At 42.6% G+C, this 26,490-nt stretch overlaps 1 protein-coding gene across 4 annotated transcripts in view; it reads right to left on the minus strand.

Moving 5' to 3' along the window:
- Positions 1-7,679: 7,679 nt before the first annotated feature.
- The window catches only part of LOC132391107 (nucleoside hydrolase-like), a 32,718-nt gene continuing 13,907 nt past the window's right edge, over positions 7,680-26,490 (minus strand). For all 4 annotated transcript variants that reach the window (XM_059963878.1, XM_059963875.1, XM_059963876.1 and 1 more), the window contains exons 4-7: positions 19,840-20,019; positions 18,759-18,870; positions 13,989-14,125; positions 7,680-12,072 (exon numbers count right to left, since the gene is read on the minus strand). In XM_059963878.1, coding sequence (XP_059819861.1) covers positions 11,725-12,072; positions 13,989-14,125; positions 18,759-18,870; positions 19,840-20,019 — 777 coding nt within the window. In that variant the 3' untranslated portion in view covers positions 7,680-11,724. The remainder of the gene's footprint in view (positions 12,073-13,988; positions 14,126-18,758; positions 18,871-19,839; positions 20,020-26,490) is intronic.

Genomic DNA, 26,490 nt, shown 5'->3' on the forward strand with positions numbered 1-26,490 from the left:
CACCATGCATTGATTGAAACAACTTTCAGATGAACTTAGAAGAAGAATTGTAGAGATGCATGAAACTGGAAAAGGCCTCAAAAACATTTTAAAAAATCTGAACATCAGTCGACAGTAAGAGAAATTGTCTACAAATGGAGATAATTCAGTACTGTTGCTACTCTCCCTAGGAGTGGGAATTCTACAAAGGTCATACCAAGAGTACAACATGCAATGCTGAAGGAGGTGAAAAAGGACCCAAGGGTAACAGAAGACTTGTAGAAATCTGGAACTTGCTGAAGTCTCTGTTCATGTGACCACTATAAGAAAAGCACTGAGCAAGAATGGTATTTGTGGAGGGACACCACAGAGGAAACAGCTTTCCAAAACAAAACTGCTGGACCTCTCAAGTTCACTTCTGCAACAATGTTGTGTGGACAGATGAGACAAAAGTTGAATTTTTTGGCAGAAATGCACACCAATAAGTTTGGAGGGAAAAGAGTACTGCACACCAACACCAAAATCACATCCCAACTGTGAAGCACGGTGGAAGGAGCATCATGGCTTGGGTCTGCTATGTTGCTTCAGGGGGTGGACAGCTTGCAATCATTGGGGGAACAATGAACTCAAAATTGTATCAAGACATTTTGCAGGAGAATGTCAAAGTAGTGGTCTGTCACCTGAAGCTTAATAGAAGTTGGATGATGTAACAAGACGATTCTAAACAAAAGTAAATTAACAGAATAGTTTAAAATAAGAAATATTGTATTTTGGAATGGCCAAGTCAGAGTCCAGACCTTAATCCAATCGAGATGCTGTGACAGGACCTGAAGAGGGCTGTTTATGCAAGGTATCCCAGAACTATTGATGAGCTGAAACAGCTTTGTATAGAGGAATAGTCTAAAAATTATACTTACCATTGTGCAAGTCTAATCAGCTACAGGAAACGTTTGGTGAAGGTTATTGCTGCTAAAGGACAGTTATTAAATGCAAGGATTCACATACTTTTTCCAGCCCGGACTGTAAATGATTAAACAATATGTTCAATAAAGACAACTGTAAAGTACAATTGTTTGTTAATAGTTTACGCAGATTGTGTTTGTCTGCTATTGCGAATTGGATGAAGATCAGACCACATTTAATGAGTCGATGCAGAAAACAAGGTAATTAAGGGTTCACAAACTTTTTCTTGCAACCGCATGCCTCTCATAATCTTACAACCTCATTGCTTCTTGGTCTTTTGACTAAGCTGTTCTGTACTGTACTGTAGATTTTCCCTTGCTCTCCGCCACTCCAGAAAAAAACAACCTAAGTGCGTGCAACCTCTCCTAGCACATGTCCTCTAATCCAGACAACTACTTGGTAAGCCTCTTCTGCAAAGTCTCAGCACCCTCTCTGTAATGGGGGAGACTGAATGCAAAATTCTAAATGCAGAGCTCTATGAAGCTGCAACAGACTGTAAATTCACAATTCTCAAATTCAATTCCTTGACTAGTAAAGCCAAGCCTGCCATGTGCCTCCTTTACCGCCCTATCGTCCTGTGTCATCACTTTCATGGAGCTATGAACTTGGACCCCGAGATCCTTCCACCGATCAAAGCTGTTAGGTTCAAGCTTAATTGTAATTCAACCATACACATGAATACAACCAAGCACAGCAGCCTTACTCAGGGAACGATGTACAGAACATGATACTAAACAGTCACACAGCACAGGGCACACATAGCACATACACAATAGCAGGAAAAAAAAGTTTAAAAATAATATAGCACAGGTCCCTGAGTGTCATGGCCTGTAGATTGATGGTGCGTGGGATGCTGTCCTGGAGTCTCATCTCTACAACCTTGCATCAGTTCTCAATACGCACTAGTGCAGCCACAGACGAACACATTCCAGCTTGTCTTCCACCAAGTAGATCTGGCAGGGGGAGCCGGCCCCAATCCAGCATGGACTCCAGTATGTCTGCCAGACCTCTGCTCCCTCCCACACTGCTCCGGTATCTCGTCCCCTAGGTGGCTGCAACAGGCGACTCCGTGGAATGAGGGCCTGCTCCCCTGCCATCGGTCTCACCAATGAATCTGTGAATAACACTTGCAGTATTCTACATTACCAATGTCCTGTGATCACATGAAATAAGTCGAAGACAATTATTTGCACTGTTTGTTAAGGCAGTGTATTGCCTCTGATGTGGTGTTGCAGGCTGCAAGACAATGAAAAATAAGAAGGTGGAGGGGAGGTTAAAGAGTACAATCCCAAGGGCTAGCCATGGGCACCCACATGGGCCCCAGCTATGACTGCCTTTTCATTGGTTTCATGGGGTAGTTACAAGCCCCAGCTATCGCTGCCTTTTTGTTAGGATCCATATTCCCAGTCTTCCCTAGCAATGTTCCCCAACTCTTCCTTTCTCCATATATCGATTACTGCATTGGTGCTTGCTGCTGCTTTGTGCACCCATGCTGAGCCTTGTCAATTTCATCAACTCTGCCTCCAACTTCCACCATGCCCTTTAATTAACTTTGTCCATTTCTTACACCTTTCCTCTTCCTTGAACTCTCTGTCTCCCTTACTGGAGACCAACGGTCTACTGACATCATTTATAATCCTACCAATTCCTACTCTTGTCTTCTGTAAAAATGCTATTTTGTTTTCTCAGGCCCTTTGATTCTGCCATACCTGTTCCCAGAATGAGGCTCTCCTTTCTAAACATCAGAGATGTCCTTCTTCAAAGAATAAGCTTTCCCTTCCTCCATCATCGATGCTGCTCTCATTTCTGTCTTCACTGCCCAGACTTCCATGCTCACCCCCACCTTCCTGCTGCCTTAACAGTGACAGAATTCCTCTTGTCCTACCCACGAGCCCATGAGCCTCTGCAACCAACACATCATTCTCCACAACTTCTGCCAGCTTCAACAGGATCCTATCACCAAACAGATCTTTACTTACCGTGCCCCCCCACCCCCCAGCTCCCTCTGTGATTCTCTTGTCCATTTGTCTTAATGGCCCTCCTGGCACATATCCCTGCAAGCAACAGAAATCCTGCTCCTGCCCATTCACCTCCTCCCTTCCTCCCATTCAGGGCCCCTAATAGTTCTTCCAGGTGAGATAATGTTGCATCTGCAAATCTGCTGGGGTCACCAGTTGTATCTGATGTGTCCTCTTCTACAATGGTGACACCTGCCATAAGCACCTCACTCCATCTGCCAAAGGTGGAATCTCCCAGTGGCCAACCATTTTAATGCTTATCCCTATTCCTGTTCTGACACGCCTCCTTTTTTGCCATGATGAGGGCACTTTCTGTATGGAGGCGCAACACCTCATAGTCTAGCTAGTCTTTAACCTGATGGCATAAACATTGATTCCTCCTTCCAGTAATTTTTGTTCCTTCCTCTTTCCCTCTTCTTCTATTCCCCACACTGAGCTCTTGTCACTTCCCCTCACCTGCCCCTGCTGTCCTTCCTTCTTCCCTTTTTCTCAGGGCCTAGTCCCCTCTCCCGATTCCTCCTTCTCCAGCTTTTTACTTTTCCCACCCACCTGGCTTCATCCATCATCTTCTAATCCTCCTTTCCCTCCCCCACCTTTTCATTTGACATTCCCCTTCCTTTCCAGTCCTGAAGAAGGATCTCGGTTCACAACATCAACTGCTTATTCATTCCCGTAGATGCTCCCTGGTATGATGAGTTCCTCCAGCATTTTGCGTTGCTCTAGATTTCCAGCATCTGCAGAATCTCTTGTGTTTAGAAGTACAAGCTGGCAGGTGGTAAGTGAGACCATGTGAGGGGGAACGTGGGTTTTTCTCCTATTATCTTGCAACTTCTTAGTTCATTTCCCCTCCCTCACCCACCTACCCATATGTATTGTGTCCAGTTTTGGGCCATATACAATATCTAAGAAATGATGTGTTGGCTTTGGAAAGGGTCCAGAGGTTTATCCCAGGAATGAAAGGGTTAATGTATCAGGAGCATTTGCTGGTTCTGGTCCTGTACTCCCTGGAGTTCAGAAGAACTTGAAGCCCATCGAATATTGAAAGGCCTAGTTAGAGTGGACATGGAGGATGTTTCCAATAGCGGGTAAGCCTAGGACCAGGCAGCACAGCCTTGGAAAAAAAATGTCCCTTAGAATAAAAATGAAGAATTTCTTTAGCCAGAGAGTGGTGAATCTGTGGCATTCACTGCCAGAGGTGGCTGTGGAGGCCAAATCATGGGGAAATTTAAAGTGGAGTTTGATAGGTTCTTGATTAGTAAGGGTGGTAAAAGTTACAGGGAGAAGGCAGAATGGGGTTGAAAGAGAAAATAAATCAGCCATGATCAAAAGGTGCAGCAGATTTGACGGGACCAAAGATCTAATTCTGCTCTTGCGTCCTATGGTCACACTGAGTATTAGTGAACAGGTTGTTGGTGGGAAATGTTGCTTGACGGCACCATTGATGACACTTTGCAAGGATTGGAAAAGTGTGTATTCGCTCCCACTTACTTACACGATGTGGATATTGCAAGCGATAGTGGCATTGACGGTCCACTCTTGATTGATCACAAACTGTGAAATCGCTTCAGGTTCAACCACATTGCATTACCTCTCGTGTAGACAAAAGCCTGCCCTGTGGTGGTTAGGCAGCTTCTGTGTAGATTATTTTTGGCTAAGTATCAAGTGTTTGGCAAATTATCTGAGGTGACATTTTGTCCTTCAGTAACCAGGTTGTTAGGCAACACATTTACCTTGGGTGCGAAGGCAGTAGAAATCCTATGGCGAACAGGATTAAGGCATTCTACAAGTAAGTGAAGAACAAAAGGATAAGACATGAGAGAATAGCACCAATCAAGTGTGACAGTGGAGAAGTGCGTCTAGAACCGGAGGAGAGAGCAGAGGTACTTGATGAATACTTTGTTTCAGTGTTCACTACAGAAAAGGATCTTGGCGATTTTAGAGATGACTTACAGCTGATTGAAAAGCTTAAGCATGTAGACATTAAGAAAGAGGATGTGCTGGAGCTTTTGGAAAGCATCAAGTTGGATAAGTCTCTGGGACCATATGAGATGTACCCCAGACCACTGTGGGAAGCGAGAGAAGAGATTGCTGAGCCTCTGACAATGATCTTTGGATCATCAATGGGGACAGGAGGGGTTCCAGAGGACTGGAGGATTGCAGATGTTACACCCTTACTCAAGAAAGGGTGTAGAGATAGCCCAAGAAATTATTGTTACGTATCCCGTAACTGGATAACTTACCAGCAAAGATAGAGAGGTCTGTTGAAGTCTGTTGTCACTATTTTCAAACGTTTTTTATTTATAAAGGGACACAAAAGTAGGGTTAATACATAAATTCAAATAGTGCACATCGTCAACACTCAATCTAAAGCACGGGTATAGTAATACTCATCATTAAGTGAGCTCTGCTGGTGTCTAGGGGTTAATAGATTGTCCGTTGGAAATATAAAAGTCACTCTGAAAGTCTGCAGGCCTCAGCCCTTTGAAAATCACTGGGTTTTGCGTGGGGCGACCGAGAGAGAGAGAGAGCGATTGGGGGGAGAAGAGAAAGAACTTGCCGAGTCTTGATGAATCTTCCATGAAATCGGGGGAGTGTTGGTTCCCTCTCCCCGATGTTAGTTAAAAGCGGTTTTCTGTGATTCCAGCCACAAATTCCAATCCCGGAATCTAACGCACGTGGCTTCCTTCAGAATGGCTTCCCGCTGCTGCGGGATCACTCTCTCGTGTCTTCTGGGTGCGTCTAAGGGGCTGTCCCCCCGAGACTCTCCTTTATACTTCCTCATGGGGTCACAGGTGTCAATCAGGTTGGGATGATGCAATCTCTCTCTCAACCAGCCCACCTTGCCCGAGGGCTTTTCACGTGGTCTCCATGAGACAATAGTCACTGTTGTCTTTATTCCGTATCCCTGGTGGGACCTGGAATTTGGCACATTTCTCTCTCTCTCTCCTACTGGGTCTACTGACAGGTGCTCTTGCGATTCTCACAAAGGAGGGGGCTGGGATCATAACATTATAGACCAGTGAGTCTTACTTCAGTGGTTGCTAAGTTGATGGAAAAGATCCTGAGAGGCAGGATTTATAAACATTTGGAGAGGCACAATATAATTAGGAATAGTCAGCATGGCTTTGTCAAGGGCAGGTCGTGCCTTACAGGACTGATCGAAATTTTTGAGGATGTGACTAAACACATTGATGAAGGTAGAGCTGTAGATGTAGTGTATATGGATTTCAGCAAAGCATTTGATAAGATACCTCATGCAAGGCTTATTGAGAAAGTAAGGAAGCATGGGATCCAAGGGGACATTGCTTTGTGGATCTAGAACTGGCTTGTCTACAGAAGGCAAAGAGTGGTTGTAGACGGATCATATTCTGCATGGAGGCTGGTGACCAGTGGTGTGCCTCAGGGATCCGTTTGTGATTTCTCTTCATGATTTTTATAAATGACCTGGATGAGGAAGTGGAGGGATGAGTTAGTAAATTTGCTGATGACACAGGTTGGGGGTGTTGTGGACAGTGTAGAGCACTGTCAGAAGTTACAGCACAACATCAATAGGATGCAAAACTGAGCTAAGAAGTTGCAAATGGAATTCAACCCAGATAACCTCGTTTTATTCAAATGAGAGGACATGATTTGAGAGTTAGGGGGCAAAAGTTTAAGGGAAACACGAGGGGGTATTCCTTTACTCAGAGAGTGATAGCTGTGTGGAAAGAGCTTCCTGTAGAAGTAGTAGAGCCAGTTCAGTTGTGTCACTTAAGGTAAAATTGGATAGGTATACGGACAGGAAAGGAGTGGAGGGTTATGGGCTGAGTGCGGGTAGGTGGGACTAGGTGAGATTAAGAGTTCAGCACGGACTAGGAGGGCCGAGATGGCCTGTTTCCGTGCTGTGATTGTTATATGGTTATAAGTGTGAGGTGGTTCATTCTGGTACGTCAAATATGATGGCAGAGTATAGTATTAATGGAAGTCTCTTGGCAGTGTGGAGGATCAAAAGGATCTTGGGGTCCGATTCCACAGGGCACTCAAAGTTGCTGTGCAGGTTGACTGTGTGGTTAAGAAGGCATATGGTACATTGGCCTTCATCAACTGTGGGATTGAGTTTAAGAGCTGAGAGGTAATGTTACAGGCTATATAGGACTCTGGTCAGACCCCACTTGAAGTACGCTGCTCAGTTCTGGTCACCTCACTACAGGAAGAACATGGAAACCATAGAAAGGGTGCAGAGGAGATTGACGAGGATGTTGCCTGGATTGGGGAGAACGCCTTATGAAAATAGGTTGAGTGAACTTGGCCTTTTCTCCTTGGAGCAGCGGAGGATGAGAGGTGACCTGATAGACGTGTAAAAGATGATGAGGGACATTAATTGTGTGGATAGTCCAAGGCTTTTTCACAGAGCTGAAATGGCTAACATCAGAGTGCACAAGTTTTAAGGTGCTTGGGAGTAGGTACAGAGGAGATGTCAGAGGTAAGTTGTTTTTTTTTAAACGCAGAGAGTGGTGAGTGCATGGAATGGGCTGCCACCAATGGTGGTGGAGGCAGATACAATAGGGTCTTTTAAGACTCCTGGATAGGTACATGGAGCTTAGAAAAATAGAGGGGTATAGGTAACTGTAGGTCATTTCTAAAGCACATGTTTGGTACAGCATTGTGGGCCAAAGGGCCTGTATTGTGCTGTAGGTTTTCTATGTTTCTATCCCACAAGCTATTTGCTGGCAAGCAAAGGCCAATTAGTCAAATTATTTATTTTAATTCAAATTAATACTATTACCAACATTACACTAGACAGTTAATACTATTGCCACTACAGTTCAGGGTGGCACGTAGTGTAGTGGTTAGCACAACGCTTTAAAATACAGGCAACCTGGGTTCAATTCCCAACACTGCCTGTAAGGAGCTTGTATATTCTCCTCGTGACCTTGCGGATTTCTTCTGGGTGCTCCGGTTTCCTCTCACAGTCCAAAAATAAATCTTTCAGTAGGTTAGTTGACTATTGTAAATTGTCCTGTGGTTAGGCGAGGGTTATCCATATAATAACCATATAACAATTACAGCACGGAAGCAGGCCATCTCAGCCCTTCTAGTCCGTGCCGAATGCTTACTCTCACCTAGTCCCACCTACCTGCACTCAGCCCATAACCCTCCATTCCATTCCTGTCCATATACCTATCCAAATTTTTTTTTAAATGACAAAATCGAACTTGCCTCTACCACTTCTACTGGAAGCTTGTTCCACACAGCTACCACTCTGAGTAAAGAAGTTCCCTCTTGTGTTACCCCTAAACTTTTGCCCCCTAACTCTCAACTCATGTCCTCTTGTTTGAATCTCCCCTACTCTCAGTGGAAAAAGCCTATCCACGTCAACTCTATCACTAGGAGATTGCTGGCCAGCACAGCCTGAAGGGCCAATTGCATGCTGTATCTCAATAAAAAAATTTTAAATGTTGGATATAGATGTTTTTGCTAAGTCCTATCCCTTGAGCATTCATCTCAATTTAAAGATATCCTTTAATAAAATAATTGGCAGAAAAAGATAGCCTAATTAGCATTGTTCATAATATGGGGATAACAGTTATTAGATGTGTTTGGGAATAATCAACTCTGAACTCTGTTGGGGACTCTGACAGAAATATTTCAAATGTCATTAGAAACAGGGATGTTGCCGGAGGATTAGCGTACTGTTCATGTTGCTCCATTGTTTACAAAGGGTTCTAAGAGTAAACCTAGCAATTATAGGCCTGTAAGTTTGACATCAGTGGTGGGTAAATTAATGGAAAGTATTCTTAGAGATGGTATAAATAATTATCTGGATAGACAGGGTCTGATTAGGAACAGTCAACATGGATTTGTGTGTGGAAGGCCATGTTTGACAAATCTTATTGAATTTTTTTGAAGAGGTTACTAGGAAAGTTGACAAGGGTAAAGCAGTGGATGTTGTCTATATGGACTTACGGAAATAGTAGGGGACCGAGGGTCTAGTGAGATGGAGGAACTGAGGGAAATACATGTTAGTAGGGAAGTGGTGTTAGGTAAATGGAAGGGAGTAAAGGCAGATAAATCCCCAGAGCGCTTAAGGAAGTAGCCCAAGAAATAGTGGATGCATTAGTGATAATTTTTCAAAACTCCTTAGATTCTGGATTAGTTCCTGAGGTTTGGAGGGTGGCTAATGTAACCCCACCTTTTAAAAAAAGGAGGGGGAGAAAATGGGGAATTATAGACCGGTCAGCCTGACATCGGTGGTGGAGAAAATGCTAGAATCGGTTATCAAAGATGTGATAACAGCACATTTGGAAAGTGGTGAAATCATTGGACAAAGTCAGCATGGATTTGTGAAAGGAAAATCACGTCTGACGAATCCTATAGAATTTTTTGAAGATGTAACTAGTAGAGTGAATAGGGGAGAACCAATGGATGTGGTATATTTGGATTTTCAAAAGGCTTTTGACAAGGTCCCACACAGGAGATTAGTGTGCAAACTTAAAATACACGGTATTGGGGGTGGGGTATGGTATTGATGTGAATAGAGAACTGGTTGGCAGACAGGAAGCAAAGAGTGGGAGTAAACAGGACCTTTTCAGAATGGCAGGCAGCGACTAGTGGGGTACCGCAAGGCTCAGTGCTGGGACCCCAGTTGTTTACATTATATGTTAATGATTTAGACGAGGGAATTAAATGCAGCATCTCCAAGTTTGCAGATGACACAAAGCTGGGCGGCGGTGTTAGCTGTGAGGGGGATGCTAAGAGGATGCAGGGTGACTTGGATAGCTTAGGTGAGTGGGCAAATTCATGGCAGATGCAATTTAATGTGGATAAATGTGAGGTTATCCACTTTGGTTGCAAGAACAGGAAAACAGATTATTATCTGAATGGTGGCCGATTAGGAAAAGGGGAGATGCAACGAGACCTGGGTGTCATTGTACACCAATCATTGAAGGTGGGCATGCAGGTACAGCAGGCGGTGAAAAAGGCAAATGGTATGTTGGCATTCATAGCAAAAGGATTTGAGTACAGGAGCAAGGAGGTTCTACTGCAGTTGTACAAGGCCTTGGTGAGACCGCACCTAGAATATTGTGTGCAGTTTTGGTCCCCTAATCTGAGGAAAGACATTCTGGCCATAGAGGGAGTACAAAAGTGGTTAACCAGATTGATTCCTGGGATGGCAGGACTTCCAGTCTTTCCTCATATGAATCGACTAGGCTTATACTCACTGGAATTTAGAAGATTGAGGGGGGGATCTTATTGAAATGTATAAAATTCTAAAGGGATTGGACAGGCTAGATGCAGGAAGATTGTTCCCGATGTTGGGAAAGTCCAGAACGAGGGGTCACAGTTTAAGGATAAAGGGGAAGCCTTTTAGGACCGAGATGAGGAAAAACCTCTTCACACAGAGAGTGGTGAATCTGTGGAATTCTCTGCCACAGGAAACAGTTGAGGCCGGTTCATTGGCTATATTTAAGAGGAAGTTAGATTATGGCCCTTGTGGCTAAAGGGATCAGGGGGTATGGAAAGAAAGCAGGTACAGGGTTCTGAGTTGGATGATCAGCCATGATCATACTGAATGGTGGTGCAGGCTCGAAGGACCAAATGGCCTTCTCCTGCACCTATTTTCTATGTCTCTATAACTTCAGTAAGGCCTTTGACAAGGTTCCGCATGGAAGGTTAGTTAGGAAGGTTCAATTGTTAGGTATTAATATTGAAGTAGTAAAATGGATTCAACAGTGGCTAGATGGGAGATGCCAGAGAGTTGTGGTGGATAACTGTTTGTCAGGTTGGAGGCCAGTGACTAGTGGTGTGCCTCAGGGATCTGTACTGGGTCCAATGTTGTTTGTCATATACATTAATGATCTGGATGATGGGATGGGAAATTGGATTAGTAACTATGCAGATGATACTAAGATAGGTGGCGTTGCAGATAATGAAGTAGGTTTTCAAAGCTTGCAGAGAGATTTAGACCAGTTAGAAGAGTGGGCTGAAAGATGGCAGATGGAGTTTAATGCTGATAAGTGTGAGGTGCTACATTTTGGTAGGACTAATCAAAATAGGGCATACATGGTAAATGGTAGGGCATTGAGGAATGCAGTAGAACAGAGAGATCTAGGAATAATGGTGCATAGTTCCCTGAAGGTGGAATCTCATGTGGATGGGGTGGTGAAGAAAGCTTTTGGTATGCTGGCCTTTATAAATCAGAGCATTGAGTATAGGAGTTGGGATGTAATGTTAAAATTGTACAAGGCATTGGTGGGGTCAAATTTGGAGTATCGTGTACAGTTCTGGTCACCGTATTATAGAAAAGTTGTCAACAAACTAGAGAGAGTACAGAGGAGATTTACTAGAATGTTACCTGGGTTTCAGCACCTAAGTTACAGAGAAAGGTTGAACAAGTTAGGTCTTTATTCTTTGGAGCATAGAAGGTTGAGGGGGGACGATAGAGGTATTTAAAATTATGAGGGAGACAGAGTTGATGTGGATAGGTTTTTTCTATTGAGAGTAGGGCAGATTCAAACAAGAGGACATGAGTTGAGAGTTAGAGGGCAAAAGTTTAGGGGTAACACGAGGGGAAACTTCTTTACTCAGAAGGTGGTAGCTGTGTGGAATGAGCTTCCAGTAGAAGTAGTAGAGGCAGGTTCGATACTGTCATTTAAAGTAAAATTGGATAGGTATATGGACAGGAAAAGAATGGAGCGTTATGGGCTGAGTGTAGGTTGGTGGGACTAGGTGAGAGTAAGCATTCAGCATGGACTAGAAGGGCCGAGATGGCCTATTAAACCATCTATGCCAGAGCAGGCATCAGCAGCTCCTTAAATTTCTCCATGTCACATTTTTTCATGACAAAGGCCTGGTTTTTCTTTTGCAGGAGATTTTGTGTATCCAGGACCATCATCCCTCTGGTCAGCGACCCCTGTAACTCCACAGTTACACCACACCGGATATATTCAGTAACAACACCCTCATCGATGGCAGCTGCCATTGCATAAGAATCACAAGGATTAAAATCTGGTTCAACGCGAGATTTTGCATCCTTTTGCTCGACTGTCTTGTCGTTCCCACTGTATTTTGTTATCGTCCTCATGAAGCAAGCCTTCGCAGTGTCTCGACTTACCCATTCATCAAAGAACTCCTGCAATAGAGGTAAGAAAATTCTCAAATGGATGCTTCCCACAATCTAGGAGCCTATTCACTTCATGCAGACATCGAAGATCATACTGATAATGTTTACCAACAATGTCCATCAGCTAAGTCTCATTATGCATGCGAAGGATAACCTCTTCCCAGATATACTCACGTCTTGAGAGGAAGGGATTTATTTTAGATTTAGAGGCAATGCATGGTAACAGGCCTTGCGGCCCAACATGCCTGTACTATCCAATTACACCCATGTGACTAAGTAACTTTGCTTCTTTGTAGGAAGTAACCGGAGCACCCAGAGAAACCCCACATGAACACAGAGAGAACGTACAAACTCCTACAGGCAGTGGCAGAAATGAACTCAGGGCACTGGCTGATTCAGGTAAAGTGGCAGCTTTCAGTTATGAAAAATAAAATCGGCCTCGCAAATTTCTTTTCTATCCACTCCCAACTGCATATAGTTCCACCCTATTTCAAACGTGACACTTTAAACAAATAGGATAAAGCCACTGCTTGTTGACTTAAGAGTTATAGATAAGTACAGTGCAGAAACAGGCCCTTTGGTCATCTTGTCCACACCAAAAGCATTTAAACTGACTTCTCCCTTCAACCTGCACTGGGACCATAGTCTTCCATATCCCTACCATCCAAATTTTGCTTAAGTGTTGAAATCGAGCTCGCATGCACCACTTGAGCTGGCAGCTTGTTCCACACTATCTCAACCCTCTAAGTAAAGAATTTCCCCTCATGTACTCCTTAAACTTTTCACCTTTCACCCTTAACCCATGACCTCTGGTTGTAGTCCTGCCCAAACTCAGTGGAAAAAGCCTGCTTGTATTTACCCTGTCTATACCCCCTCTTAATTTTGTCTACCTCTATTAAAACTCCTCTCAATCTTCTAGGTTCTAAGGAATGAAGTCCAAACCTATTCAATCTTTCCTTATAACTCAGGTCCTGCAGACCTGGCAATATCCTCGTAAATTTTCTCTGTCCTCTTTCAATCTTGTTTGCATCCTTCCTGTAGGTAGGTGAGCAAAACTGCATACAGTACTCCAAATTAGGCCTCACCTACGTTTTATGCAACGACAACATAACATCCCATCCCCTGTATTCAACACATTGATTTATGAGGCCAATGAGTCATGCTTACTTTATGACCCTATCTACCTGTGACACCACTTTTGACAAATCAAGGACCTGTATTCCCAGATCCCTTTGTTCTACCACACTCCTCGGTGCCCTACTGTTCACTGTGTAAGACCTACCCTGGTTGGTCTTACAGGGGTTATGAAATTTACAGTCAGTTACAGGAGAAACTCCCAATTCCTAACTAACTTAAGTTCCTGACCAACATACACTCAGTTGCCACTTTATTGGGAACAGGAGGCACCTAAAGAAGTGGCTTTTGAGGGTATTTCTGTATTTTCATGTTTGTCTGTTGCTGTAGTACCTCCACTTTACGGTTTAAAGTGTTGTGCATTCAGAGATGCTCTTCTACACACCACGGTTGTCATTTCCATAGCTGTCACCTTCCATCAGCTTGAATCAACCTGGCCATTCTCCTCTGACCTCTCTCATTAACAAGGTCTCAATTAACACAGAAATGGAGCTCAATGGATTTGTTTTTTTTTGTTTTTCCTCACCATTTTCATTAAACTCTAGAAACTGTTACGTGGGGAAATGCCAGGAGCTCAGCACAGTCTCTAAGATACTCAAACCACCCCATCTGGCACCAACAGTCAATCAGATCCCATTTCTTCCCAATTCTGATGTTTGGCCTGAACGCCCTCTTGACCATGACCACATGATTTTATGCATTGAGTTGCTGCCACACGATTGGCTGATTAGATATCTGCATTCTTTAGGAGTACGTCGTTAGTAGGCGTACCTTCTGAGTGAAAATCTTACCCAAGACAGCACGTGAGAAAGCGTATACTCCCATGTTGCGATGTAGGTTGGACACACAAACTGATTCAAGACAATGAACGCAGCCTCTGGGTCAGTGGCAAAGTTAAACTCTCCACACACAGTTGCATTCCCCGTGGCTGAAAATAAACCAAGCAGTCATGAACGTGATGGTAAAAGACCTCTCTGAATCCTAAACAGAGAGCAATAATACAATCTGAATGAACGTGATCAAGCACATCTGAGCAAAGGCTACTACAGTAATATCTTGTCTACAGCTTGTTAGGTTAGTTTAGGTTTTGATCTCGTTAAAAAACTGAAAATTCCATTGGCAGAGCATTCTAAACAGTCAATAATTTTAAATATATAGCCATTAATTTTTTTCACTCCTACCTGAGTAGTGAAAAGTACCCACATTCCAACTGCTTGCCAAAAACATAACTGTAGATGGATTGACAGAACACAGCTTTCATTTTCATTTTTAAAATCTTTTATTAATTATTGAAAATCAATTAAAAATACATTAAGGTAATCAAGTCAATATGCCATTAAGTACAATGAAGAATTAAATTAGCAAATAACTGATTAACAAAGCTAAGCAATATATCAATAATATGAAAAAATAAAGTATTAAGAATATTTTTGAAAGAAAAAACCCCCTACTAACTGAAAAAAAAACAAAAAAACCCATTGGGAGCACAACCCCGGAGCTATACATCATACAAGCTTCCAAAAAAGAACACCAATCCGCCAACTCAAATCCACTTAAAGAAAAATCAGAAGGAAACCATATTAATTAACTCAAATCAGATGATAGTAGCTGGCAAATGAGCCCCATCTTTTCTCAAAATCAAATCAAGGATCAAAAGGAGTTTATTCCTTCAAGGATCTGTGCCAAGATGGTTGATTGATGTCTTTTGAGAAACTGGTAATCAAATACTCTCTCTCGTATTCACATTTCCTGCAGTATCTTCAGGTCAGACACTTCTTACAAGAATACTTAAGTAATTTTCCATATATACAGGATTCTGACCTGTTAGATATTATTTTAAAAATGAACCCTTTAGTGAAAGGTTTTATTGGGAAAATTTATAATTTATTATTACATCAGCACAATTACCCTTCACTTAAGATTAAGCAAGATTGGGAGAGAGAGCTTAACATGACCCTGATAACAGAGGATTGGCTGCGGATTTTGAAGTCGGTTAACTCTTCTTCGATCTGTACCAGTCAGTCTTTAATTCAATTTAAAATTGTACATTGTTACTATTTGACAAAGGAGAGACTGTCTAAATTGTTTCCTAATGTTGATAGTCAGTGTGACAGATGTAAAACTGAGACAGCCACATTGACACATATGTTTTGGTCATGTTCTGTATTGAAACATTTTTGGAAATCTATTTTCTCTACAATTTCTAAAGTTTTAAAAATTTACAACCTAATAAATCGACAGTTCTGTTTGCTATAGTCCCTCAATATATTCATGGTATTTCTCCATCAGACCAACATGTAATTGCATTCGTTACATTATTAGCCAGAAGGGCTATTTTGTTGAAATGGAAAGATGCTTCTGCTCCTACTTCGATACAATGGTTCGCTCAGGTGATGCTATGTCTCAGTTTAGAGAAAATCAGAAGTTGAACTTTAGAACACAGCTTTGAGGAACAGTTTACTCTAAATTAAGGGTTCCCAAGCCTTTTTATGCCACAGACCCCACCTCTGACTGAGGAGTCTGCGGACACCAGGTTGGGAAGCCCTGGTCCTAGCTGGAGATCTAAATGCTACAGATTCAGGATAAGGAGTCAGCCTCTCAGGACCAAGAACGTCCCACCAGATTGGTTCCTGGGGTAAAGGGGATTGCCTGATCAGAATGCCGCAAGTAAGTCTCAACTCTTTAGACAAATGAGCTCATTGGAACACAAAAAAATTGTACAGGACTCGATGGGTTCAAACTTGCACAAATCAACTATCTAGAATGAAGGGTTACAGTCTCAAGGAAAGCGATCGGCTATTCAAGAAAGAATACAGAACAGGAACAGGCCCTTCGGCCTGCACTGTCTGTACTGACCATGGTGCCAAGAAACTAATTCCTTCTGCCTGCAGAGGCTTCTTAACTCTCATGTTCATGCGTCTCTCTAGATGCCACTTAAAAACTATCTTGTCTGCTTCCACCACCATCCCTGGCATTGCCAACAGGGGTTCCCAATCTAGGGTCTATGGACCCCTTGCTAATGTACAGGTCCATGGCTATACCAATATGAGTGTAGTCCAACCAGAGTTTATAGAACCATAATATTACCTCACAGTTCATTATCTCAATCCCACGACAACACACCAAATGGCTTCTTTAGCACTTTATCAACCTGCACAACAACTTTGAGGAATCTGTGGACGTTCACCCTGAGGGCCCTCTGTTCTTCCACACTGTCAAGAATCCTGCCGTCCAACTTGTATTCTGCCTTCAAGGCCGATCTTTTAAAAGTGTGTCAGTTCACATTTTCCACTTCCTCATCGGTCATTTATAGAAATCACAAAAAAAATTCCTGATGCTTTTCCTTTTCTGTGCCCTTACATCAGTCATTAGTTTTATTCGCTTCCTCTACCATCAAAGCAAGGCACTTCCATTTATATCACCAGCAATGCCCAAATCCCAAAGATGGTAAATGTTATCAGAATCAGGTAGCATATGGCACTGGCATATCATGACATGTGGCAGAAGTACTTTGTAATACATAATATACCATAAATTATAATTATATAAGTAGGGCAAAAAAAAATTGATGGTGGAGGGGAAGCAGCTGTTCCAGAAATGTTGGGTGTATCTTCATGCTCCTGTACCACCCTCCTTAAAGATAGCAATGAAAAGAGGGCTTGTGTTGGATGATGGGGGGTTGGAGGTTCATTAATGACAAATGCTGCCTTTTTGAGACATCGCTTTTTGAAGATGTCCTCGACGCTGGGGAAGCCGGTGTCTGTGACGGAGCTGTGTTTGCAACTTTCTGCAGCTCCTTCCGATCCTGTGCAGTGGCCCCTCCATACCAGATGGTGATGCAACCAGTTAGAATGCTCTCTGTGGTACAGCTGTAGGAATTTGCGGTAGTCTTTGGTGACACACCAACTCTCCTCAAACTCCTAATGAAATAAAGCCACTGCCGTGCCTTCGTTGTAATTGCATCAATATGTTGACAGATCTTTGGAGACATTGACACCTAGGAACTTGAAGGTGTTCACCCTTTCCACTGCTGATCCCTCAATGAGGATTGGGGTGTGTTCACTCGATCTCCCCTTCCTGAAGTCCACTATCAGTTTCCTTGGTCTTGCTAACATTAAGTGTAAGGTTGTTGTTTTGACACCACTCTTGCCACTGATTGCCATTCACAGGCACTAATACTTACTGATCTGCAGTCTTGCAGAATCGAGGGCAAATGGGGGGGAGGGAGGAGTGGAACTTGTATGTTCTTATGAGATTTAAAACTGTACAGGCAGAGAGGAAATGTTGTCATGCAGCTGGGTGAATCGCCATGCCTAGATTAACATGCTCTCCAAAATGGCAAAAGTCTCAATGACTCAAAGACTCCCTGTACTTGTTGAGCATACAATAATGAAAAATACAACTGCAAAAGAAATTTTCTCTGTAAATCTTATTCAGATAGATTGTTTTTACACAGAAATGCAGCGCCAACCATAAATGTTTCAGTACTGACAACTTTCTTTTAAATTGTTTGACCTTGGAATGCAAAGACAAAGAAAAGCCTTGGGTCGATGAAGGATGAGAGGTGACCTGATAGAGGTGCATAAGATGAGAGACATTGACTGTGCGGATAGTCAGAGGCTTTTTCCTAGGGCTGAAATGGCTAGCATGAGAGGGCACAGTTTTAAGGTGCTTGGAAGTAGGTACAGAGGAGATGTCAGGGGTAAGTTTTTTTTTAATACACACAGAGAGGGTGAGTGCATGGAATGGGCTGCCAGCGATGGTGGGGGAGGCGAATATGATAGAATCTTTTGAGACTCCTAGATAGGTACATGGAGCTTAGAAAAATAGAGGGCTAAGGGTAACCCGTGGTAATTTCTAAAGTAAAGTAAGGGTCTGTATTGTGCTGTAGGTTTTCTACGTTTATATGTTTCTAAAAGCAATTATGAAAACATGCACCCAAGATCACATCTTGTTGATTCATTATAAATCAAACTATTACCTTTGTCCACTTTCTGAAAGCAAAACTCATCTGATTTATCAGAATTATCTAATGGTAAAAGCATGAGGCAGAACCTATATTAACCATTTCCTGAAGTGATGGTAATAGTTGTTTCTGTGGAGATTATTTTATTGTCAGCAATAAAATGATCCACTGAACACTGGCTGAGCCACCTCAGACTATTTTGCATGCAGGTTCAAGTTTTATTCATAAGGCATATGCTTTCTACTTTATCAGGAATATATCCAGAACTTCTTTGATGAAAATATGAATTCTAAATAAATTAATGTTGTTGAATGAGAGTCTGAATCATAAAATGAGCTCAATAATCATTAAGAAAAAAAATTACTTGTGCAATTTTTTCAAAATAATTAATGTGAAAATTTTGCTCGTAAATCTTGCTAGCAAAAATTTTTGCTTTGACAACCTGCCCAGTGCAGTAACATTTCATAATTGACCTGGGGCTGATTGCATAACAACAATTTATATCTGATGGATATGTTTACAGAGATACCTACTCAAACAGTCACGGCTGAACTACAGACCTGTTGACAAAAACAGATCCAACAAACTGGTGTACCTTTCATGTTTCCGCCCATGATGTACAGATCTTTTAGCTTTGTCGAGAAAGTTGGGTCCATTTTACTTGCCAGAGCTACATTAGTCAAGGGAGCAAGCGCCACGAGAGAAATCTGCAAGACAAAATGTTACTTTACAGAGTACCAATGTGAAACTTAATCATGTAGCTTTGTGTGCATGGGACACCTTCACAGGGGTGAAATTTCCTTCAAGTTATGGCTTACTCGAGAGCACACTTCCCTCGACATCAGACCTGAGACACTCGGTTTGTGATATCACACCAGTGTGGTGCTGAGCGCTCTACGGACACCGACCTGCTGAATTTTGGATCCAAACCAAGACAAATCAATGCTCTTGGCTTGACATGGAAAGATCTCAAGCAACCTTTTCAAAAAGAGTGAGAGCCACACACAATTTTCCGCCCAATATTATCCTTCACCAGTAACACAAAGGAAGTCAATAAGGCACATGAGCAAATTATGCCATTCTGCCCATCGTGTCTGCCATTCCATTATGGTTGATTTCATTATCCTTCTCAACCCCACTCTCCTGCCTTCAGCCTGCACCTTTGACACCGTTATTAATCAAGAATCTACCACAGAACACAGAGTTAGACAGAGAATACCAAAAATACTCAAAAACAAGCAGTATTTGTTTAGTGTTCAACCTATAACATAACTGGAAAATGTTAGATGTGACTGTGCATTGGTAACCATGGTGACAAGAAAATGGCAGGAGAGGAAGTTAGAATGGCACGTAAGAAATCACAATACTTGGAGAGGTTGTTTCCAAAAGTGAGAGGATGTAGGAGCAGAAAGCAAAACCTTGGAATTTCTTTAGCCAGAGAGTGGTAAATCTGAGGAATTTATTGCCACAGACTGCCATGGAGGCCAAGTCATTGAGTATATTTAAAACAGAGGTTGAGAGCATCAAAGGTTACAGAGTGAAGGCAGGAGAATGGCGTTGCAAGGGAAAATAAATCACTCATGATGATTGAGGACTCAATGGGCCAAGTGGGTTTGCGTTGGCACTCATACCAAGAGCTAATGGGGTTCCCTTTCCCAAAAGTCAGGTCAACTCACCTGCCCAGTATGTTCAGTAACGATCCGCACCATGGCATTTACTGCATGCTCGCTCTGCAGATGCTCCAGTCCTGGCGCGTTGGGGTCTGGAACATCACCCAGACCATCCTTCCCGTGAAAATCTGTAGAATCCAAACTTTGTCCAAGGAAAGAGCTACTGGCACCCCGGAACACAGGGATCTGCAGAGGGGATAAAGCAAAGTCTAATGTACAATCGGCATTTCTCAACAGTTCTATGCAGACAAGCTTTTCTCCCCCTCAGGTAGCCAAGAAGCAATGGGACTTTGATGAATTCCAGAGGTACCACTGAGGGTGGATCATCAATCTATAATGAAAGAGGCCATTCAGCCTATCTTATCAATGCCAGCAGCTTAATTTTGAGATGACTAGAATATAGAAGCAAGGATGTAACGATGAGGCTTCATGAGGCATTGATTAGACTTCACTTGAAGTGCTGGACTTGTATGTGCTCAGGACAAAAAAGTGGGCAGGATAGAATGTTATAAGCACAAACTGCCTATTCTAAAAGCTCCCTTCTAGAAAGCGCCATAGGGCTATTAAATTGAAAATTTCTTGCTAACTTAAAAGATCCCTCCCCCACCCCCCAATCTTATCCATTCTGGTTAGCCACCCCTACCCCTTCTATTATCTCAAGTCACTACACTGTTAACACTCTGAACCACTTTTTATAATGCTGGTTACATTATAAATATGTGCTGGTATTTATATATATATATATATTTAGAGTCGCCGTTTTTCAAGAGAAAATTCAGATAGATTTTTTTTTATTACTTGGGACAAAAGAGGCACGACTGCGCAGGCGCGTGACCTCAGAGTATGGAAGGTTTTAAAAGAACTCCGCCATATCCAGCGGGCAGCAGAGTGATAGAGCTTTGGCTCAATGGGCTTAGGTGGAAACGGGAAGAGGCTTCCTGTGACCGTTGAGTCTTACAGTAAAGGGGTAAATTACAGGTTTATTTATTTAGTAATAACAATAGCATTAGAGGTGTGCATCTAGGATTAGTATTGTGCCTGGAATGCCAGATGTGGGGACCCTGGGAGACTCCCAGCCTCCCCTAGGATTACATCTGCACCAAGTGCATTGAGATAAGGCTTCTCAAGGACCATGTCCGGGATCTGGAGCTGCAACTTGAGGACCTTCAGCTAATTAGGAAAAGTGAGGCGATTATTTTTAATACCTATAGAGAGATAGTAGACAGCACCTCTGTGACAGTCCCCCTCAGAAATCGATATATCGTTTTAGATACTGTTGGAGAGGTTGACCTGACAGAGGAAGACCACAGCGAACAGGACTCTGGCACTCTGCCCAGTGCCGTGATCAAGACAACAAGGAGAAATGCGGTAGTTATAGGGGATTCCATCATGAGGGGAACAGACAAGAGATTCTGCGAGCCAGACAAGGATACCGGGATGGTGTGTTGCCTCCCTGGTGCCAGGATACGGGACCAGAGTATTCTGAGGAGAGAGGGCGAGCAGCCAGAAGTCTTGGTACATGTTGGTACCAAGGAGATAGATAGAAAAAGAAAGGAGGTCCTGAAGGAAGATTACTGGGAGCTAGGAAGAAAATTGAAAAGCCAAACCTCCAGCGTAATAATCTCAGGATTACTGCCTGAGCCATGTGCTTATGATGGTAAGAATAGCAGAAATAAGCAGATGAATGTGTGGCTAAGTAACTGGTGCAGGGGGCAGGGCTTCAAATTCTTGGATCCTTGGAATCTATTTTGGGGGATTTTGGGGATCTATAAAAAAAACAATGGGTTACACCTGAATTCAAAGGGTACTAATATCCTGGCAGGATTGTTTAATATAGTTGTAAGTTGGCAAGGGGAAGGAAACCAGGGTGTTAGGGTTGAGGAACAGGAATATAGAAATAAGTCAAAGATACTGTGCAGCAAAGATGGCAAGAAGGACAGGCAGGTGAACAGACAGGGTAATTTGCTGTGTGATAGAAATATAGCAAAATCGGTAACAGATACTGATCTAAATGTACTATACTTAAATGCACGCAGCATTAAAAATAAAGTGGATGACCTTGTTGTACAGCTACAAGTTAAAAAATGACATTATGGCCATCACTGAGTCATGGCTAAATGATGGATGTGATTGGGAGCTGAATGTCCAAGGATACACAGTTTATAGGAAAGACAGGAAGGTAGGTAAAGTGGGTGGCATGGCCTTGATGGTAAGCAATGATACCAAATCACTAGAAAGAAGGGACATAGGATCAGAAGAGGTAGAATCCTTATGGGTTGAGTTAAGAAATGACAAGGGTAAAAAGACACTATTGGCAGTTATATACAGGCCTCCAAATATCAGCTGGGATGTGGACTACAAGTTACAGCTGGAAATAGAAAAAGCGTGTCAGAAGGAAAATGTCAAGATAATTATGGGGGATTTTAATATGAAAGTGAATTGGGAAAGTCAGGAAGGTACTGGATCTCAGGAGAGGGAGTTCGTAGAATGCCTACGGGATGACTTTTTGGAGCAGCTTGTCCATAACCCACCAGGGGATCGGCTGTTTTAGATGGAGTGCTGTGTAATGAACCTGAGGTGATTAGCAAGCTAAAGGTAATGGAACCCCTTGGAAGTAGTGATCATAAAATGATAGAGTTCAGTTTCAAATTTGAAAAAGAGAAGCTGGTATCAGGTGTATCAATATTTCAGTGGAACAAAGGAAATTACAGTGATATGAGAGAGGAACTGGCCCAAGTTGATTGGAAAAGTAAGCTAAATGGAGGAACAGTAGGACAGAATTGGATGAAATTCCTACAAGAAATAAGGAAAGTGCAGAAAAAATATATTCCAAGAAAAAAGAAAATCACAAAAGGAAAAATGACACAAATGTGGCTAATGAGAGAAGTTAAGGCTAAAATGAAAGCAAAAGAGGCAGCATACAAGGAAGCAAAAATTAGTGGGAAAACTGAGGACTGGACGAGTTTTAAAAATTTACAGAAGGAAACTAAGAAAGTCATTAGGAAAGAAAAGATGAATTACGAAAGGAAATTGGCAATTAACATAAAAAAGGACGCTGAGTTTTTAAATATATGAAGAGTAAAAGAGTGACACGGGTAGATATAGGACCTATTGAAAAGGATGCTGGAGAAATTATAATGGGTAACAAAGACGGCAGAGAAACTAGATGAGTATTTTGCATCAGTCTTCAGTGGAAGACATTAGCAACATACCTGATAGCCAGAGGTCTCAGAATAGAATTAGGTACAGTCAAGATTACTAGAGAGAAAGTGTTTGAGAAGCTAAATGGACTAAGGATAGATAAGTCTCCCGGACCAGATGAGGTGCATCCACAGGTTCTGAAGGAGGTGGCTTTGGAGATTGTGGAGGCACTGGAAATGATCTTCCAGGAATCAGTAGACTCTAGCATGGTTCCACAGGACTGCAAGGTCGGTCGCAAATGTAGTTCCGCCGTTTAAGAAACAAGGGAGGCAGCAAAAAGAAAATTACAGACCTATTAGTCTGACATCGGTAGTTGTAAAGTTATTGGAGTCGAGCCTTGAGGATGAGGCTATGAATTACCTTGAGGTGCATGACAAAATAGGCCCAAGCCAGCCTGGTTTCATGAAGAGAAGATCCTGCCTCACCTACCTTTTAGAATTTTTTGAGGTAATCTCAAAAAAGATTGACAAGAGCTGTGGATGTTGTGTATTTGGATTTGGATTTTCAAAAGGCCTTCGATAAGGTGCCATATAAGAGGCTACTTAATAGGATGAGAGCCCATGGAATTACAGGAAAGATATTGAAATTGGCTGATAGGCAGAAAGCAAAGGGTGGGAATAAAGAGATCCTATTCTGGTTGGTTGCCGGTTACCAGCAGTGTTCCTCAGGGGCCAGTGGTGGGGCCACTTCTTTTTTACACTGTACAGGCAGGCCCCGGGTTACGTACGAGTTCCGTTCCCGAGTCCATCTTTAAGTCGGATTTGTACGCAAGTCGGAACAAGTACATCCGGTATTATTTAGCGTCAGTTAGTCAAATGTTTGTCTTAGTATATATTTTACCTTTCTATGCATATAAAACACTTAAATATGTATTCCAATAATTAAACCACTGCATTGCTTAGTAATAATTGTAGCTTTCATAGTGGCAGAGCCTTTCACATGCTCTATTATTCTCACTTTATCCATTATCCTTTAAAATTGTTCCAATCCTTGACCGACTGTAGCCTAACGATTTTCCAATGACCGATGGCGTTTCACCTTTTTCCAAACGCTTTATTATTTCCACTTTATTTTCAATCACAATCACTTCCCGTCAATGGAACAGAAACACTGCGGGCGGTGGGTCCTGAGCTCCGCTGGGTCCTAAGGACCACCGCACTGAATTCCTCAGGTCCGCACTGAGACAGGCTAAACAGGACAAGTGGGGGCTGTGCTGGGTTTGGGCATCTGATCCTCCACAATATTCCACATGGGAATTTCAACTGGAGGTGGCAGTTTTTTTTTAAAAAAAGGTTGAGTTGCAAGCTCGACATCAACCCGGCACGGATGGTATAAGAGTCACTGGATCGACATCAACCTGGCACGGGAGGATCTCTTACTGGATCGAACTCGGGAACTTCCGTTCTTCAGCCTGGCGCTGATCTCACGGAGCCACCAGCTGACCTGGGGGGGGGGGGGGGGGTTGGGGTCAGGGTGAATCTTACCAAGAAAAATTTAAGCGAGATACAAAGTTAAACAGTGTCAACAGCAATGACTTAAAATGGCAGACGGCGTTGCGATCCGACTTAAAATGGCAGACAGCATTCTCCTTCCTCGATTCGTAAGTACGAGTTGTCCGTAAGTTGGATGTTCATAATTCAGGGTCTACCTGTATATCAATGATTTAGATTATGGATTAAGCAGTTCTGTGGCTAAGTTTGCGGATGACACCAAGGAGGAGTAGGAAATGTTGAAGAAACGGAAAGGTTACTGAGAGACATGGTCAGCTTAGGAGAGTGGGCAAAGAAATGGCAGATGAGATACAATGCTGAGAAATGTACAGTTGTACATTTTGGAAGAACAACTAATCAGGCAGATTTTTATTTAGATGGGGAGAAAATTCAAAAATCGGAAGTGCAAAGGGACTGGGTGGTCTTCGTGCAGGTTAACCACCAGGTTGGATCGGCAGTAAAGAAAGCGAATGCTATGTTGGCATTCATTTCAAGAGGAATAGTGTATAAGAGTAAGGAGGTGTTGATGAGGCTCTATGGGGCACTGGTGAGACCTCATTTGGAATAGTGTGCAGTTTTGGGCCCCCTATCTTATGTTATAACTGATGTTGGAGAGAGTTCAGAGAAGATTTACGAGGATGATTCCTGGAATGCAGGGGCTAACATATGAGGAGTGTTTGTCAGCTCTTGGACTGTATTCATTACAGTATAGAAGAATGAGGGGGGATTTAATAGAAACATTTCAAATGTTGAAAGGGTTGAACAAAAGTAGATGTGGAAGGGCTGTTTCCCTTGGTGGGTGAGTCCAGGACAAGAGGCCAGAGTCTTAAAATTAGAGGGTACCCATTTCAAACAAAGATGAGGAGAATTTTTTTTAGCCAGAGGGTCATGGATTTATGGAATTTGTTGCCACATGCAGCTGTGGAGGCAAAGTCATTGAGGGTGTTTAAGGAGGAGATTGATAGATATCTAATTAGTCAGGGTATCAAGAGATATGGGGAAAAAAGCTGGAAATTGGAACTAGATGTAAGAATAGTTTAGCTCATGGTGGAGTGGTGGAGCAGACTCAATGGGCCGAATGGTCTCCTTCTGCTCCTTTGTCTTGTAATCTTTTGGTACATTGTCCTTGATAAATCAAAGTATTGGGTATAAGAGTTGGAATGTTATGGTGAGGTTGTACAAGGCATTGGTGAGGCTGAATTTGGAGTATTGTGTGCAGTTTTGGTCACCTAATTACAGGAAGGATACTAATAAGATTGAAAGAGTGCAGAAAAGGTTTACGAGGATGTTGCCAGGACTTGAGAAACTGAGTTACAGAGAAAGACTGAATAGGTTAGGACTTTATTCCCTGGAGCGTAGAAGAATGAGGGGAGACTTGATAGAGGTATATAAAATTATGATGGGTTTAGATAGAGTGAATGCAAGCAGGCTTTTTCCACTGAGGCTAGGGAAGAAAAAAAGACGTGTGAAGGGGGAAAAGTTTAAAGGGAACATGGGGGGGTGGGGGGGGGAAGTTTCTTCACACAGAGAGTGGTGGGAGTGTGGAATGAGCTGCCAAATGAAGCGGTAAATGCGGGCTCACTCTTAACATTTAAGAAAAACTTGGACAGGTATATGGATAAGAGGTGTATGGCGGGATATAGTCTAGGTGCAGGTCAGTGGGACTAGGCAGAAAAATGGTTTGACACAGCCAAGAAGGGCCAAAAGGCCTGTTTCAGTGCCGTAATGTTCTATGGTTCTATTCCTTAGCCATACTTTAACCTCTAATTTTATATAATTCTTTATGTTTAAATGCTGTTTTTGAATGTTGCACCAACACACTACAGCAAATTCCCAGAACATAATGTTGATCCTTGATCCCAGATGAATATTCAACTACTTTAGCTAGAGATCTGGAGCTATGCCATGTGACTAGAGTTTTGGTTAAAACGGGCTGGTGAATAACATTTTCCTGTCCTTATAGCAG

Source organism: Hypanus sabinus, chromosome 3, assembly GCF_030144855.1.
Source record: "Hypanus sabinus isolate sHypSab1 chromosome 3, sHypSab1.hap1, whole genome shotgun sequence".
NCBI lineage: Eukaryota > Metazoa > Chordata > Chondrichthyes > Myliobatiformes > Dasyatidae > Hypanus > Hypanus sabinus.